Source organism: Aythya ferina (assembly GCF_964211825.1).
Source record: "Aythya ferina genome assembly, chromosome: 10".
Lineage (NCBI taxonomy): Eukaryota > Metazoa > Chordata > Aves > Anseriformes > Anatidae > Aythya > Aythya ferina.
Window position 1 is genome coordinate 19833207 of NC_140306.1, and position 15431 is coordinate 19848637.

Here is a 15431-nt window from a genome sequence, read left to right on the forward strand (position 1 = left end):
CACTCCTCTCAACCACTGAATCTGTGTACACGCTTTGTTTTCTACATGCTAAGAGCGCTGACACTGCCTATTAACTTCAAAATGAAACCAAGACATGGTTTTCTAAAAAAGACTACACAGCTACCTAAAAAAAATTACAGATTGCAAGTAACTGCTGCTGTGGTAGTTTTCATGTAAGGCATTTTGAAGTAACCCACTTTACAATTTGATTAAAAACAGTATGTTAGACAAGCTATGTGACAGAAGCTGGCATTGTCTTTACTCCGAATATTCCTACAGCACTGCTATTGTATCACAGGAAGACCTCCTGCACTTCACTCTCCTGAACAGCAAGCATCAGCAGACTTCCAACAAGGCACCAAGGCAGGCAGGAGTCACTGGTGGTTTGAGGAGTACCTGGAAGAGGAGTGGGGACTCAGTGTTGCAAAGCAGGTGCAGGGGCTATCCACATGGAGCACCTTCACCAAGGGTGGGTGTTCATGTATCCAGCACTACTCGCATTAGACGTTTTAATTGCTAGGCATGTTTAGAAGCTAGAGCCAGCTCATTGGTGTTACAAACGTGACTATTTTGCATTTTTAGAATTAAGAATAGTTCTAAATATAAAGTTTATAAAAAGATTCTAAATATAAAGTTCATATAAAGATCATCAAATCCAACTGCCTGACCACTTCAGGGCTACCTGAAAACTGAAGCATATAGAGCGCTCTTGAACACTGACAGGCGCAGGGCATCAGCTACAACTATGTGCAAGAAATGACTCATGTCATCTTATAACCCATCTGGAACACTGCTGAATGCCTCTGTCCTGCCTGATGTCTCCGTACTTCCACAGGGGCGCTGGTGGTGCAGCCATTCTCTCTCCAGGTGCCACTCATCACCTCCAGATGCAGCAGTAGGAACAGGACGCACTCCATTGCTCCTGTCTGCAAATCTCATTCTGGAAATTTTCAAAGTCACATTTTCTGTGTCTGGTTCCTCTGAGAATTTATCCTACAGAATATTTTTAGGCAAGCTGAATAATTCTACTGTGTAGAGTCCAGTGTGAAGACTCTTTAGCCATAATTCTCTAAGTCCTGTGAGGACTGCACTGTTCTCTGACAGAATTTAAGCTCCTTTATATTCTGTAGGCCTTTAAATGTCCAAAGACACAAGAATATTTCCCAAGTACTTGGAAATTTGGAAAACCAATCTGCCAGAGCTTATATGATATTGAACTGACATCCATATTCATTTGAAACACTTTCTCTCCATTAATGAACAACAGCTACAGTCTAGCTTCTTTTTTACTGTCATGGATTTACTGCTCCTCCATCAAAATCACCACTCTGTAATTTTAATCTAATATTACATGCAGTACATTCTAAAATTTGCCCCTTGTCCCCTCCCCTCCGCTGACTTGTTGCAGAGTTTGTCTCTCTTGTTATTTACTGTTTATGAAACACGGGGACATTAGGATAACCATTAATTACATCTAGGCACATTTGTTCTTTACTTGCAAAAGCCTTTGGCTTCTGCTGGATTTCTTAATTACTGTTTTATCTTTATTTTAGAGGAATGAGCAATGTCTGTTTTCTTATTACCCTTGCTTGTTCTCAGGCTCTGGAAAAGAAACAGAAAAAAACGTATCAGCAAACTCGATAATCCTGTGTCTTTAATGACAGACAAGAAGATGTATCCTAAGTCACTTTTCAGAGCCAGTTTAAGTCTGTCACAGTTTTTTTAGGTCAAGTGCAACTCCATGTGAATAGAACTGTTTGGTTTCCTTGCCTGACCCTAAGCAAATAACCCAGCAAGCAACTCCATCCACCACAAGACTTTGGCTGTAACCTATCACACAGAAGGTACTTCAAAGGGAAGCGGTGATGCTATCTTCTCGTAAAAGTCCATGTAGTACATAACATGCAAGTTAAAGAGTTGATAAACTTGCAGGCTATATAAAAACAGAGAAAAACAGCACAAAAATAACAGAAAAGAAAGGTAAAAAACATTTTGTACTTTCATTGTCTATGTTTTTTGACATTTTCTATATTTAGTGGAGTTTTTTTTTTTAAACGTATGCTTACATAAATATCTCTAGCAGACCAAATTCAAGGAAAAGACTACCACAACAAAATAAAATAAACCTTGCATTTTAAAATGTAAAATTGGATGAAAAGACAGCTTAAACACAGTCTAGGATTAACTTTTCTTAGTGCATTTTCTTGGCTGTGAAGCAATGGTCAAACTGGCCCCTTGCTCTTTACTGAACTGCTTCATTTAGCCATCCTTTAAGGACTTTTACCTGAACAGATAATTGATGAATCACCTGTGTACCTGTCCTTCATTTCCACTTGCAGTGTCTTCTGGAAATAGCAGACTTTCAGGTGTTCACCAAACAACTACCAGAAACCTACTGTCATCTTACTCCCTCCTTCCTTGCTGAAAAGTTGAGCTAAGCCAGCCTCAAGCTTAAATTCCATGCTGCATTTTTTTCATCTGTTTAAATGCACTATTTTTCCCCCATAACCAATTTTAAGAAATGCGAGCTCTATTGCCCTTTGAAGCTTGAATGACAAATTGCTAACAGGCAACACAGAAACCTATCTTGGTCTACAAGACAAGGAAACTGCTTCACTCCCACCCCAAATCAGGACATGTTCACTTCAAGTTCATTCAAAACACTCAGGAGAATCTGTTTGTCTAGCAAAGAAAGGAATCACACTTTCTTCTCACAGTATGTTTGAGGAAGATTAACTATGTTATCTCTAATTTGCTACTAAAACCCTCAAGTACCCTCCTCACATGTAAGTAAGGCTTTACATGGTTCCATATAAAAAAATATTTCATTTTTTTTAACCCTCAGGTTAAGAAAAGTAATGCACTTGAAAATTGACTTTTTTTTTTTTTTTTTTTTTACACATGATGTTCCCATTAATACAAGTTCTTCTGTTTTAAATTCCTAAGTAAATACGTTGAGAATTCCCCAAAACTGTAACCACAGCAGTGTATTTCGTATGATAAATTTTGAGAAACATCATTTTGGGAAATACTCTTTCAAACAGCTCCTTCAACTGGTGAAGTGTGGGACCCAGATGGTATTCATAAAAGAGAAAGAAGTACCACTTGACAACTTGTAATAAAGCTGAACGCTGCACCCTAATGAACACTTGCACCCTAATGAACATTCATCAGGCCTTCTTGTTTATTTACATTTTGCACCAACCAAGCTGCCTGTTAGCAAGAGCAAACCTATTCAACAAAGTAAAACAAAAGAGTTGTTCAGCTTCTCTTTGCATAAACAGAGAAGTGCATCTTTCTTTCTGGTGAAGAGTTCACTAATAAACCACCAAAACGTTTGACTGTCATACAGTGACTGTAAAAGCCATTACAGTCTAATTAAGCAGATAAATTTCATTTTCAGCTCTTCAGGGCAGATCTTATTCCAGCCCTCAGTGCTTTCAGTCCATTTGTACACACAATAGGGACAGGTGTGTTGAGTAAGAAAATCAGGACTTAAACAGCACAGCTACTGAATATACTTCTCTAGTACATTATGCATATCTTGATTTATTCCTTTGTGTGACAGCTTAATTTTAGGCTTCCAGTATTGTCTAGAATGCTGCAACAGTCTCTCAATAGCACCTTAATGCTGGAAGCTATTAATCTGTATTTTGCAAGTCTTCCTTTGTCTCCAGCCCCTGGTCTTACTGTATTTTTATTACTTATTAAAAATAGCTGGCAGTATTGTCAAATTAGTAGGATTATCCTGGTTTAAAAAGGAAATTAGGTCAGTTATTTTACTCCTGCCCAGCCTTCAGCTCCCATGTACTACAGCTCTTGCATCCTACAAAATGGTCCGTTTCCTGTGGAAAAGACAGGTGTGTGCAGCTGTCTGCTTCACACCTCACTGGAACATAACACTGAAACAAGCATTGTAGGGTAAAGCCCCATCACTTGTTACTAGTCTCTGCTGATACAAACCTCTTGGTCAGAGCAGGAATGAGACCTAGGGCAGACTGTTCAGAGGTGCTCCTTTAGCAGGTTGGTTGTGATGGCGAAGAAATAAATTGGGCTGTTAATACTTCTTATATTTTAAGCACACCTAAAACCTGTCTCCAAAACAGTTTTTGATGTTCTCTTCACCCAAGCACATTGGAATACTCCTTCCAAACCTTACCTGAAATGGTGGCTTATATGAAACAGCCACTCCAGAGAAATGCACACAGCCAACATACAGGCTACTAACCATTTCTGACCAGAGATCAATGAGGAAAGGGGTGACAGTGCCCTAGCTGCAGCAGTAGTCTTGAGAGCTGTTGCGGCTTCTGAAACATGGGGCACACAGCAAGAAGCAATTCTTCATGCTCCCTGCAACAGCTGCTGTCTCAGGCTAGATGCAAATCTAAGACCCAGCTGTGTACCTGCCATGCAGTGATCAGGAATACAGGTGCTCACAAGATGCTCCATGGACCAAGTCTCCACTCATTCAGTCTCAGCTCCTTTGCTCCTGGCCCCTTATTTTTCCCCACAATAGTTACTATGTAGAACATAAGTTCAGAAATGCTAATTGTTCATTAGTAAAATAAATAACCCCACACTAAATTCCTGTTTTGTAGCAATATACTATAGCCCTACCATTTTCCTCCCTCATCAATAAGAACACATTGCAGACAAACACTGTAAGCAATGAACACAGAAAGAATCACTCCACCCTGCCGCTTACTGCATGGGCAGGGCAGCCTTGCTGCTTGCAGGCAGGATGTCCAGCTGTTCCCCCCACAAGCAAGGAATGACATATTTTCCAGAGTTGAGATTTTCTTTACCTTGTAGCAAACATTGCTCTCAGGGAAGAAAAGGTAGCAGCATCTTCTTTCAAAGCCTTCAGCTCATTTCGCAGCTTCATCATTGTCTCCGTAACCATCGCTTTCTCATTTTCATACTTGCTTTTTAAGTTGGCAAGGGCCACCTCTGCAGTCTATTGTTTACCAAGAAGAACAGAAATGTAGTGGTTAATGAAACATTTGACAAAGTTATTATCTAGGAGATTTCAAATGGCCATTGACATAATGAAATGTTTCCTTAGTACTGGAATGTTAAAATTCTGTTCAACTTCTCTTGTAGAGGTTAAATAAAATTTCATCTTTGAGCACTGGAAATAGATGGGACATTTGGGGCTCCTACTACCATTAACCATGAAGCAGCATCTGGGAAGTTACAGAATATACGTTTAGTGACACTTATCTCCAACTGCTAATAAAAATCAGACATTACATACTTCACAAAAAAAAAAGTGTATTTACTCTCTCTATTTACACACATTAACCCTTATCTTGCATTATGACTGTCTTACATTATGGTACATCATTATGCTAAAATACAAGTGAAAAAAATAAAACTGAAAGTAGGTACATATTTCTTAAATGCAATAAAAAAAAACAAAAAACTTATATTACTTTAGAGGAGACAATGAAGCATGTCAGGTTGTCTTAATGTCAGTTATTTTCATCTGCTGCACTGCTAATGTGTATTAAATGGCATGGCCCAGTCCCCAGAGACTAATTTTACCTTTCAACCCTCTTATTTTGTCCATGCTCTTGTATCACATCCTTATCTTGGAAAACTTTATTAGCAGTTTCAGAGAGAAGAGGATATGAACTTAAGAATTCATTCAAGTAGAAAATAAGATTTACCTCTTTGCTTTAGGTTTCTTACATTAAACATAATCTGATATAACTCAGATAGATTGAAGTTATCTCAAAACTTTTGTGAGTATGTGACAACCAAAAGCCAGTTAAGGCCCTAACATGCAGCTTCACAGGAGCACAACTTCGTGCCTGTGCTGACACAGCCTGCCTCTACTCAGCCTTGTGCCTTACAGGTATCAGGAAGAAGAGCTCCACTGAGTTTAAGAAACAGCAGTATGTCCTCAAAGACATACTGTTCCTCTGTGCTTAATAACCTAACTATGACCCTGAGACTACAGCTATCACATCTGTAAGACCTGCTCACCTGTTTGTTGGCCTTCAGCACAGTTCTCAGAGTTGCTATCTGTTCTCTCTTGGTGCTCAGCAGGGACTTCAGCTTCAGGATTTCTTCCATGAGAGCTTCCTTGTCTTTGTCCACCACTGGCCCAAGTTCTTGAGTGGCAACTCGCTGCCTGGACAACTCAGTTGTTCTGTCCACAGCAGCTTGCAGGTGTTTGATCTGATCCCGGATTATTGCGATCAAGTTGTAAATGTTCATTGGTTCCTTCCGAGGATCTGACACAGGAGATGGCAGAGATGACACTGGAGATGGGCTGCTGTCACCGCTTCCATTCTCTGCCTTTCCAAGCTCAATAGTTAACAGCCCCTTAGAAAGAAGAATAGGAGACCTCCTTCCCTTGGTCTCTGGACTACTGCGTCCTCCTTTACCTTCCTTGTAGTAATCCAGCATCACTCTGTTTGGAGTTTCGTTGTTGCACATGCAGACATGGTGGTATAAGTTGGCCAGTTCCTCACTGAAGGTGACCAGCTCATCTTGTGCCACACTAAGGCTGCCCTGTGTTTCTCCAGCAACATCACTGACTTTCTTCAGCTCCTTCTCCAGTCTGGCCACTTGTTCTCTATCATGCCTGCTGGATTTTTCTAATGAGGCGATCTTCTCAGTGAGAGCTTGGCTCTCAGTTTCATATCTGCTCTTGTCTTCCTCATACTTAGACTCACATTCTTTGTATTTCGTCTTCAGATTTTTAAGTTCTTCTTTTAGGTCAGTAATCTCTGCCACAGCCACTTTGTATTTGCACTCCAGGATCTCTGGCCCATTGATGTCAACTTCATAATAATCTCCATCTTCATGGCTGTCCCGGTCCTTCTCGTTGTCGAGGGCAGACTGACGTTCCTTGCTGACTTGGAGCTTCTTCATTGCATTCAGGTTTTCAGTAAGCCTGCCAACTTTCTCATGCTGCTCTGAGAGGGCCCCTCGTGTATTTTCCAGCTGTTTCTGAGACTCCTGTAGTGTCGTCAACAAATTCACCTTTTCTCTTTCCATCTGAAAGGCATGAACACAGACATCTATATAAAGGAAACTGTTCCACTAAGTGGTTTTACTGTAAGAGAGACAGAAGCTTAGCCAAGGTGCATGTGGTTACAGAAACCTGATCACTTGTACATTACTGAAAAGGCTATTTCACATATTCTAAACACAAAAATAAAACAAACACAACTGTTGCAAGCAGTGTTCCTCCCCAATGTTTCTAATTTCCACTCTAAAATGTGCATTTTCAGGCTTCTCTTCCATAGCTCATGGTCTCCTTGTAAAAAACAAAATCATTCAGCTGAAGATAAACTGAAATTTACTGTTATCCTGCAAATTGTCAAGTAAATATAAGAAGACAAACAGTCTATGGTGGAAGCTTGGAGCTTTGTTAAAACAGTCTAAATTGGATTAAGTGAAAATTATCACATGGACACAGAAGACCTTGGACATAATGAAAATTTTTCAAGTTTCTCCTCTGAAAGTTCTAATTTTGAAAGAAACCCGTTTTTTCAACAAAGGCTTTTTTTATTAGAGCTCCCCAAAAAATATCAAAAATAGACAAAATAACCCTAAAACATTTCTAGGTGATGTAAATATGTACCTTGTTTCAAGTTCTGCTATCTCCCAAAAGTGCATATGTAAAACAATAATGCTTGACACCAATTAAAATTCTGGAATTTTAGAACTAAATGTAAAAAAAACAACTATGGTGTACAAAACTCCTTCTGATGAAGGTGACTGGAATAACTATCCATTTTTGAACAAAAGACTTAATCCGTTGATTAAGTTTCTTGCTATGGGTGACACAATGAAGGGGACACAGCCTATACTGCTTCCTACAGAACATGATTGACTTGACCTTCTTTGAATAAAAAAACAAAAATAAAGAATAAATGTTTGGCAGTGTAGAATCTGTAACAAATTCTAAAGCAATTAAAGATTTTACAAGTTTAGATCATACTATATGGTGTACATCTGAGATGCTGAAAATACAAATTTCCATCTGAAAAAAACTAGCAGCTACTTAGAATTACAGTTATTTGGAAAATACATTTACCTGTACAAGCTGTTGTTTCAGCTTCTGGATTTCAGAAATGTTTAATTCACTCAGAAGATCTGAAACCAGACTTGGTGCTGGAGGGAAGCCTTCATTTTTCCTGGGCGTTGATGTATTCTTGCCATTGCTGAGTTTGCTGAGGCAATTTTGTTCAAAACCATTAATGATTTCATCATTATTGGGCTCTGTGGCTTCATCACTGAACTTCAGCCCATCCAATGAGATGTTCAGGTGACTGTTGTACATGGAGTCATTGATGTTCATGTAGTGGGACAGCTCCTTACGAAGATTGTTCTTCTGCTCCCTCTCTGTCTTCAGAGTCTCTAAGGCCTCCTCAAGCTGGCGTTCGGAGATCTCCTTCAGCCGAATGGCATCTTCCAGCTGGCTGTTGAGAAATTCTGTTTCTTCTTCAAGCCTTTTGATTTCGTGTTTCAGACCTTCAAATTCCACCTGAAAATACACAAATAGGGGAAGAAAGTACTAATGAAAATGTCTGCCTGCAAGACACCAAGTAATTTTACTTCTGAATGTTTTTCATTGAATGTGGTGAGAAGGGAATGTTTTTTTCAGTTCTAAAGTCTAGTTTTTGCATTTTAACTGTAACCACTGCCTGCTTACCTTACTAAGACCATACAATAAAATTTCTAAGCAAAGCGTGGAATGAGCTGACCTACTCCAGCTTAATCAAGATAGCAGGCAGATGCAACACGTGATAGAGGCATCACAAAACAGGCTTTCCTAGCACTTTATGCAAGCTCTTCTCATGTTTGATTAACAAATTCCCTGACCAACCCTCCCACAAATTTCAGTCTCAGTATTTCTCAAACCCAGCATCTCAAAGCTACGCTTCCAATTCTCTGCTGTACTGCAGTTAGAATGTGCAACTGGGTTTAACACTGTTGAGGCACACCTAGCAATCTAACTCTGCTTTTATACATTCAAAATAAGATGTTCTATTATTTCTGTCATCATAATTCCAGCACATCTTGAGAGGGCTACAACCCAGGCAGCTAAACAAAATTTTATGGCGTGCTTTAAGTTTATACCTCTAAGACTGCATTTTATTTTTAACCTCTCTTGCACTGAAATTATGAACACCAACATGAGCATAACATTTTAAATCTATTAAGAAAAAGCTTACAGAATACCCTTTCTTACCTTCAAAAGAGAAAACTTTATAAATTACATATTCCTATTTTTTGCTAGCTATTAAAGGGATTTTAGGTGCCAATACGCACAATAGTGCTGACCCACATCTAACTGAGAAAAGGAGAATCCCGTCATGGTAATTCTGTTTGGTAACTTAAGCCTGGAAAAACTTGATGGATTCTTCTAGTTATGTCAGTGGGATAACTAAAGCTTAATGAAATTCATCAAGTAGGATTATGACAGAGTAGAAAATGAAATAATCCATAGCCATTGAATTAGCTCTTGGTTCTAAATACACCCATTGAACTCAAATATTTAAGATTGCAGCATTTTTTCAAAGGTCCCAGAATACAATACCAGTAGTCAATAATTACTAGCAACTGACAAGATAGCATCTGCAGTTAAATTTGGCTCAACCCAGAATGACAGCATTCTTGAATATTGTTATCTTAGAATGTGAATGCAGAGACAGGAACTTTTACTTGCTTCTTCTAAAAGTATAAACGAGACAAAAATGGTAAAAATCAAAAGTAACCAACAACATAACCTGAAATTCACCAGACCACTACCTCTTCCAGCCTGCATACGTAGAGCTTAATAGCCCCTTTTCCCCTATCACATAATGTCAAAGTCCCCCAAGCAGCGTAATTAGACCAGGCATAGGCAGGTGAGAACAGGTTCAACCTGGAACCCTCTTTTGGGCACAGTGAGGCCAAAGTGATAAACACTGGTGAGGAGTTTCACCTGGAAACACATGAAGTACAAAGACCATGTCTAATCTAACTACCTCCACAAATGCTAACTGAGGGGAATTCTTGAGTTTTTCCAAAAATGCAATTTTCTTTTCTAAGATTATGAACATAGCTGGAACAGTGCACTGAAATGTGACTTTGCGAGTTGAGGTCTGACAGTACAAAGTAGTTATTGACTACTGATATCGTTCATGAAAGTAGCTAGAAGAGAGTATGGAGACCAAGACTGGAGACGTAATGCAAGCACTAAGAAGCAATATAAATATATGTTCAGAAATACACCCAGTTACAGACACGGTAAAAGAGGATGGATGGTGAATATTGCACAGGTTGAACCAAGTAACAAAGCAGAGTGGCAAAGTATTAATTAACTTCTAACAAAGACAAAGAAGGCAATGGAAGGACTTGGAGGTCAAAGTAGAAGCAATACAGCCTCAGACTGCATAGGAGCAGTCAGAAAGGACTTGAACATTTTTGGGATAACTGTTGGTACTAAAATTTTGTAGTTCATAGTCTCAGTAGTAGTATGTATTTGCAGAAGTGGTTGGATGTTCAAAGAATGAGACAGGACCACACTGTAACACAGGAATTAACTAGAGCTATGAAAGCAATGCTCACTATTTTGAAACACTTGCCTGGTTTTGCTTCAGGACAGACACTTGTTTCTGGAGACAGATGTTTTCTTCTTCCAGCTCAGTGTAGTCTTGCAGCAAACGGGCTTCTCGGAATTTATATTCCTTAATATCATCTCGCAGACGGGCCCTTTGGATCTCCACATTCTGGTTGACCTAGGATAAAAAAACAAAGCCCAAAGTGAGGGCAATTTGGTCAGCTACAATTACATTTTGAGATTTCATCTTTCCTTTTGTGCACTAATCAGTTAGATTCTATTCAAACAGAACCTCCCCCCAAATCAAATTACAGAAAATGAAGTCTTACACAATAACTAGATTTTGTTTTCTTGCTTCTCTTACAAATTCTTACTCTACTTTTGACAATTAACGAGCAGGCAAATCAACATTCATACATGTTACGTGTATGTCACTGACCATAAGTAACAGATGAAAGTTTACCAGATTGGAAGTCAATACCTGCCTCCACTAACACTTAAATGAGATGGGGCTTCTCATGAGAGTAAGAAAAAGATTCAGACAACTCCAAACACTCTTATTTGTACTTGTATTTGCTCCTGCTTTTCATCAGACCTTTTCCTTATGCCTAGTGCAACTGTTTGGAAATATGTTCTAATGAATCCTTTTGAAGAAAGAAATTGAACTAAAGCTGAAATGAAGTCCAAGATTTCAGGCAGAAAGAAAGAACAACTGTGGTGCTGAGTGTGTGGTGCTGAACAACTTGGGGCTGAGTATTCCCTCTCCTCAGCCCCAAGACTTGCACAATGCCTCAAAAAAAAAATTAAATCACTGTTCTGGGATACAGGAGAAGGAAAGATCAGTAGATGGCATAGTGTGATCTTTAGACTACTCATGAATACACATGGATGCTTCAACACACTGAGCTGGGACATACCCAGCTATGTGAGTGACTCGCTGTACTTAACTATGTGTTATTTTTTTCCAACCATCCGTTCGAGTCATATCTTTAAATATGTAATTAAAATGAAAAAGGTTCCAAAACATTAGCAAAAATATCTTTAGAGGAAAAAGAGGCAACAGCTGCCCATAAAATAGTATCCAAATATGTTAACAATCCTATCCGTCAAGCGACAAAACAGTTTTCCAGCCAGTTTCCACTCAAAACACACACCCGTGAAAGAGGCAGCCTATCTACTCAGCTATTTAGGTGACACCATCTTATTTCCGTTTTCATCTACAAAGCAGCATAGATAAAAAGACTTCATCCTCAGGTACATAGACTCAGATTCCCTTAGTATTCTCTGTATTGTTAGAAACAAAAACGTGAGCAGCAATACCTACAAATGAATTAAGTAAGGTCTGAGTCCTCTCGTGAGTGTACAGCAGCAATACAGAGAAATAATACACCACAGGTATCAACAGGCATGTATAGAGAGCTGAGAGATAAAGGACATGGTTTTGGAGGGAGCATATGCCAAGACTTGCACCTGGCACCTTCTGAACACCAACTCAGAACCACCTGCAACTGTAAGAACTTAATGTAAAAGACAGCTGCCTCCCCTGACAGACATTAGGCTATATAAACTTGCCTATTATTATTATATTTTTTTTTATCTGTGAAGAAGAAAGCACTGCTTCCCAGTGCACTGAGAAGCAAAAATAAACATTCAAAACTGAAACGAGACGCTGTGGTACAGTAACACAGATGAAAAGTCGCTACACCCCATGTGCCAAGCGAGCACCACTCTTCTCTGCTGGTTCTTTACAGCAACGTTGAGCTTGGAGTCAGAGCTCGGGGGATTCTCCCTGCCCTCTGTATAGATGGTTTTGGCTTTGAGGTTACAGCACGTTACTGCAAAGCCAAGCCTAGGCTAAGATGTGTCTTGTGACTCCACTTGGAAGCTACCTGGCAGATTCATTCAGCTACTAGCCAAAGTAAAAAAAGCTGCAGTCTAATAAAAGTTTTAACACATACCCCAGTCTTAGAACTGAAGCTCTGTAACTGTTTATCCAGTTAATGCTGTTTCAATAGCACTTTCATCCAAGAATCTAAAGGATCTTTAAACTCTTCTGAAGTTTCAAAACACATTTCCCCAGTCAAGTACTGGCTCTGTCTTTGCACAAACTCAGAGCTATGGGAACAATACATGGTGGTAGCTGAAGGCTGCAGGCTGACATGCAGTCAGGTCATAACTTCCTTCTTCTTCGTAAGGACTGCACCGAGACCTCTCACCTTCAGCAGAGAAAGCCTCCAGCCAGATAATCCCACCTGTTTAACAGCCAAGACCACGAAAGGCTCTTGCATCACTCCGAGCTCCATACAAATTAGGAGCTCTTCCCTGCAGTTCTCCTCATTTCCGGGTCAGAAACACAAGAGGAGACCTCCCACCAAGCTGCAAGGGAGCTTCTCTCCCCTTCTGCCCCCAAACACCATTCAGGTTGTTTGTCCACGGATGACCTAATCTTTGCACAGGTCAGCGCCTGGAAAAATCACTGAAGCCATTCGCTTTTGGAGAAAGAAGGGTTTCTGTCCAATCCTGTCTATTTAATTCAGAGTAACACTAAGAGCTCATTATTTAATGTGAAAGCACTGTCATGCTCTGTCTAGCATATTAAAAAAAAAAAAATCACTATTTCAATGTGCACAGGAAGGGCAGATTTAAAAATAGCTCCTTTGTTTCCTGGCTGGAAAAGAAGATATAACCTAGATTTATTGGCTGGTTAGCAAGCAGTACCTTCAGCTAGCTCTTAGCATTTTCCTGTCAGATATATGTGTGTGCTTGCAAGCTGCAAGGCTAAATGGGCACCATGCTATTTCATACAAACAACCAAATGTCAGTTGTTTTTTTTTTGTTTTTTTTTGTTTGGTTGTTTTTGGTTTTTGTTTTTGTTTTTTTTTTTGTTTGTTTTTGTTTTTGTTTTTGTTTTGTTTTGTTTTTGTGGAAAAGAAAAGCCACTGCCTCCTTTCTCAAACAGATTTCTGTATTATCCGCACCCAAAATAGTATTCACGTACTTAAAGACAGACACACGTACATTTCAGATGTTCTCACAAGAGTTGTTTTACGTGGCTAAAGTGCACAAAATGGTGAGCTGACCCACAGATGAACAGATGAGTTTGAACCAGAACTTTTCTGTGATTTTACTATTTCTTGATGCTTCAGTGCCTTAGAGGTTTCTTCCTTCTTCCTCTGCCCCAAATAACACTGAGGTTAGGAGAGAAGAGGATGCTGGAAGACAAGGACATGCTTGGCTAGGCTCTCAGCTATAGGGAAAGTCGCATCTCCACCCTAAGGAAATCACAGGGCATTTACAAAGCATCCTTACCACTGTGGGGAGGATCAATGGCCACAACATCTTGTTGAGGGGCTTTGCCTACCTGACAAAGCCCCTCAAGTCCTTCACCCAGAGAACATTCGCCCTACACAGAAGACTCTCATCCATCCTGTCCAGGAAAGTACAGATGACGAAGACGACATTCTGGAGTGATTTCACCTACGGCCACAGACCACTGTGACCCTGCTGCTAGAAAGTTTGTCTGAAGCATTTTTTTCCTCTTAGCTTTGCCTCAGAAGAGTCCTGAAAGGGGCACCTTTTAGCAGCACAGGTGCTAGAAATACAGGGATTTCCTCAGCCATGAGTGAAGGACTGGTTTGAATTGGCTTTGTCTGCGTATCAAAACCTAATTACTTCCCTTCACAGAGCAGTGCCCAAAGCCTGCTCTGTAGCACCTGGTTTTCCGGTGCACCCTACGATATAACAATGTGTATAATCTAAGCATGAAAAGTAAATTTATTGCAAAAAAATCTCAGGTAGCTGATCCCCCCCTGTGTTATGGTTATTACACAGCTCTGGGCATCATTCAGCTTCCAGCAGCAGCCAGAGGCTGGTCTTGCAGGTGATGCTCTACTATCGCTAGCCCGATGCTGGGTTGCACTTAACTCCACCAGCTCCTGAGGCTGTGGATGAGCTCAAGTTCCTTGCTCTAATAAACATGCTCACACCTAAATTTACCTGTCATTATTATCAAGAGTCAAAGCTTAGTTTGCCCAAACTTATTACTAATTCTAGGATTGGATTCAAGACTTTGTGCAATAAATATTTCTAGACATGATCATTCCCTTGAGTTCTTCGTGGGAAGGGCTCACAAAAAAGGATGTGACCCCTCTGGAAGAAACATAGCGTAGTCAGAATGGATAGCAACTAGCATATATTCTGTTGTTATGGGGAGAAGAAAACAATAAAACAATCTCTTAGTGATTTTATTAAATATCATCATGAAAATTGAGAATAATAATGCCCGGCCATTTATGTAACTCAGTGCCTTCTTCGTCAGCAGCTTTTTGAAGAAGGCATTTCAATAAGTGCCCTTCTGAACATCGCTTTCATACTCACCGCTGTCATCCCAGAAGAGCCAACCTCAAAGCTACATCACCTACACCTCAAGAACCAACGATGAAATTAAGAACTCAAGATCTGAACCACAGTGTGACCAGAGGCTGGGAGAAGCAGCTTTTCAGTACTTAAGCCCTGGTGGTGTGAAGAGAACATGCCAACAGTGTGAAGGCACCATGACTGGGGTGACTGCAAGCTGGGAAGAGAAGCATGTGTATTTCCCACACAATCCCTGTTCAAAATTTCAACTATCATAACATGCACACTCTCTCCACACACTGAAAGCAGGGAAAGGGAAGATCCCAGGAGGCAGGCGCAGCCCACAGCAGTGTCTCACAGGCAGCAAAAGCCTTGAGATGGGAGATGGTTTTGGGCATGACCCCCTCATGCTGCCTCTCGCCTATGGGCCCAGCGCTCAGATACCTGGAGCTCTGGAGGACGGTAAGATGAGGTGCTGCAGGCATTCCTCACTGATTCACAGGCCCAC

The 15431-nt window shown here is 40.2% G+C and overlaps 1 protein-coding gene across 4 annotated transcripts in view; it reads right to left on the reverse strand.

Moving 5' to 3' along the window:
- BICD2 (BICD cargo adaptor 2) overlaps positions 1 to 15431 on the reverse strand; it is an 87154-nt gene that overhangs the window by 10237 nt on the left and 61486 nt on the right. For all 4 annotated transcript variants that reach the window (XM_084530925.1, XM_084530926.1, XM_084530924.1 and 1 more), the window contains exons 3-6: positions 10593 to 10745; positions 8057 to 8506; positions 5992 to 7011; positions 4806 to 4957 (exon numbers count right to left, since the gene is read on the reverse strand). In XM_084530925.1, the coding sequence (XP_084387051.1) occupies positions 4806 to 4957; positions 5992 to 7011; positions 8057 to 8506; positions 10593 to 10745 (1775 nt within the window). The remainder of the gene's footprint in view (positions 1 to 4805; positions 4958 to 5991; positions 7012 to 8056; positions 8507 to 10592; positions 10746 to 15431) is intronic.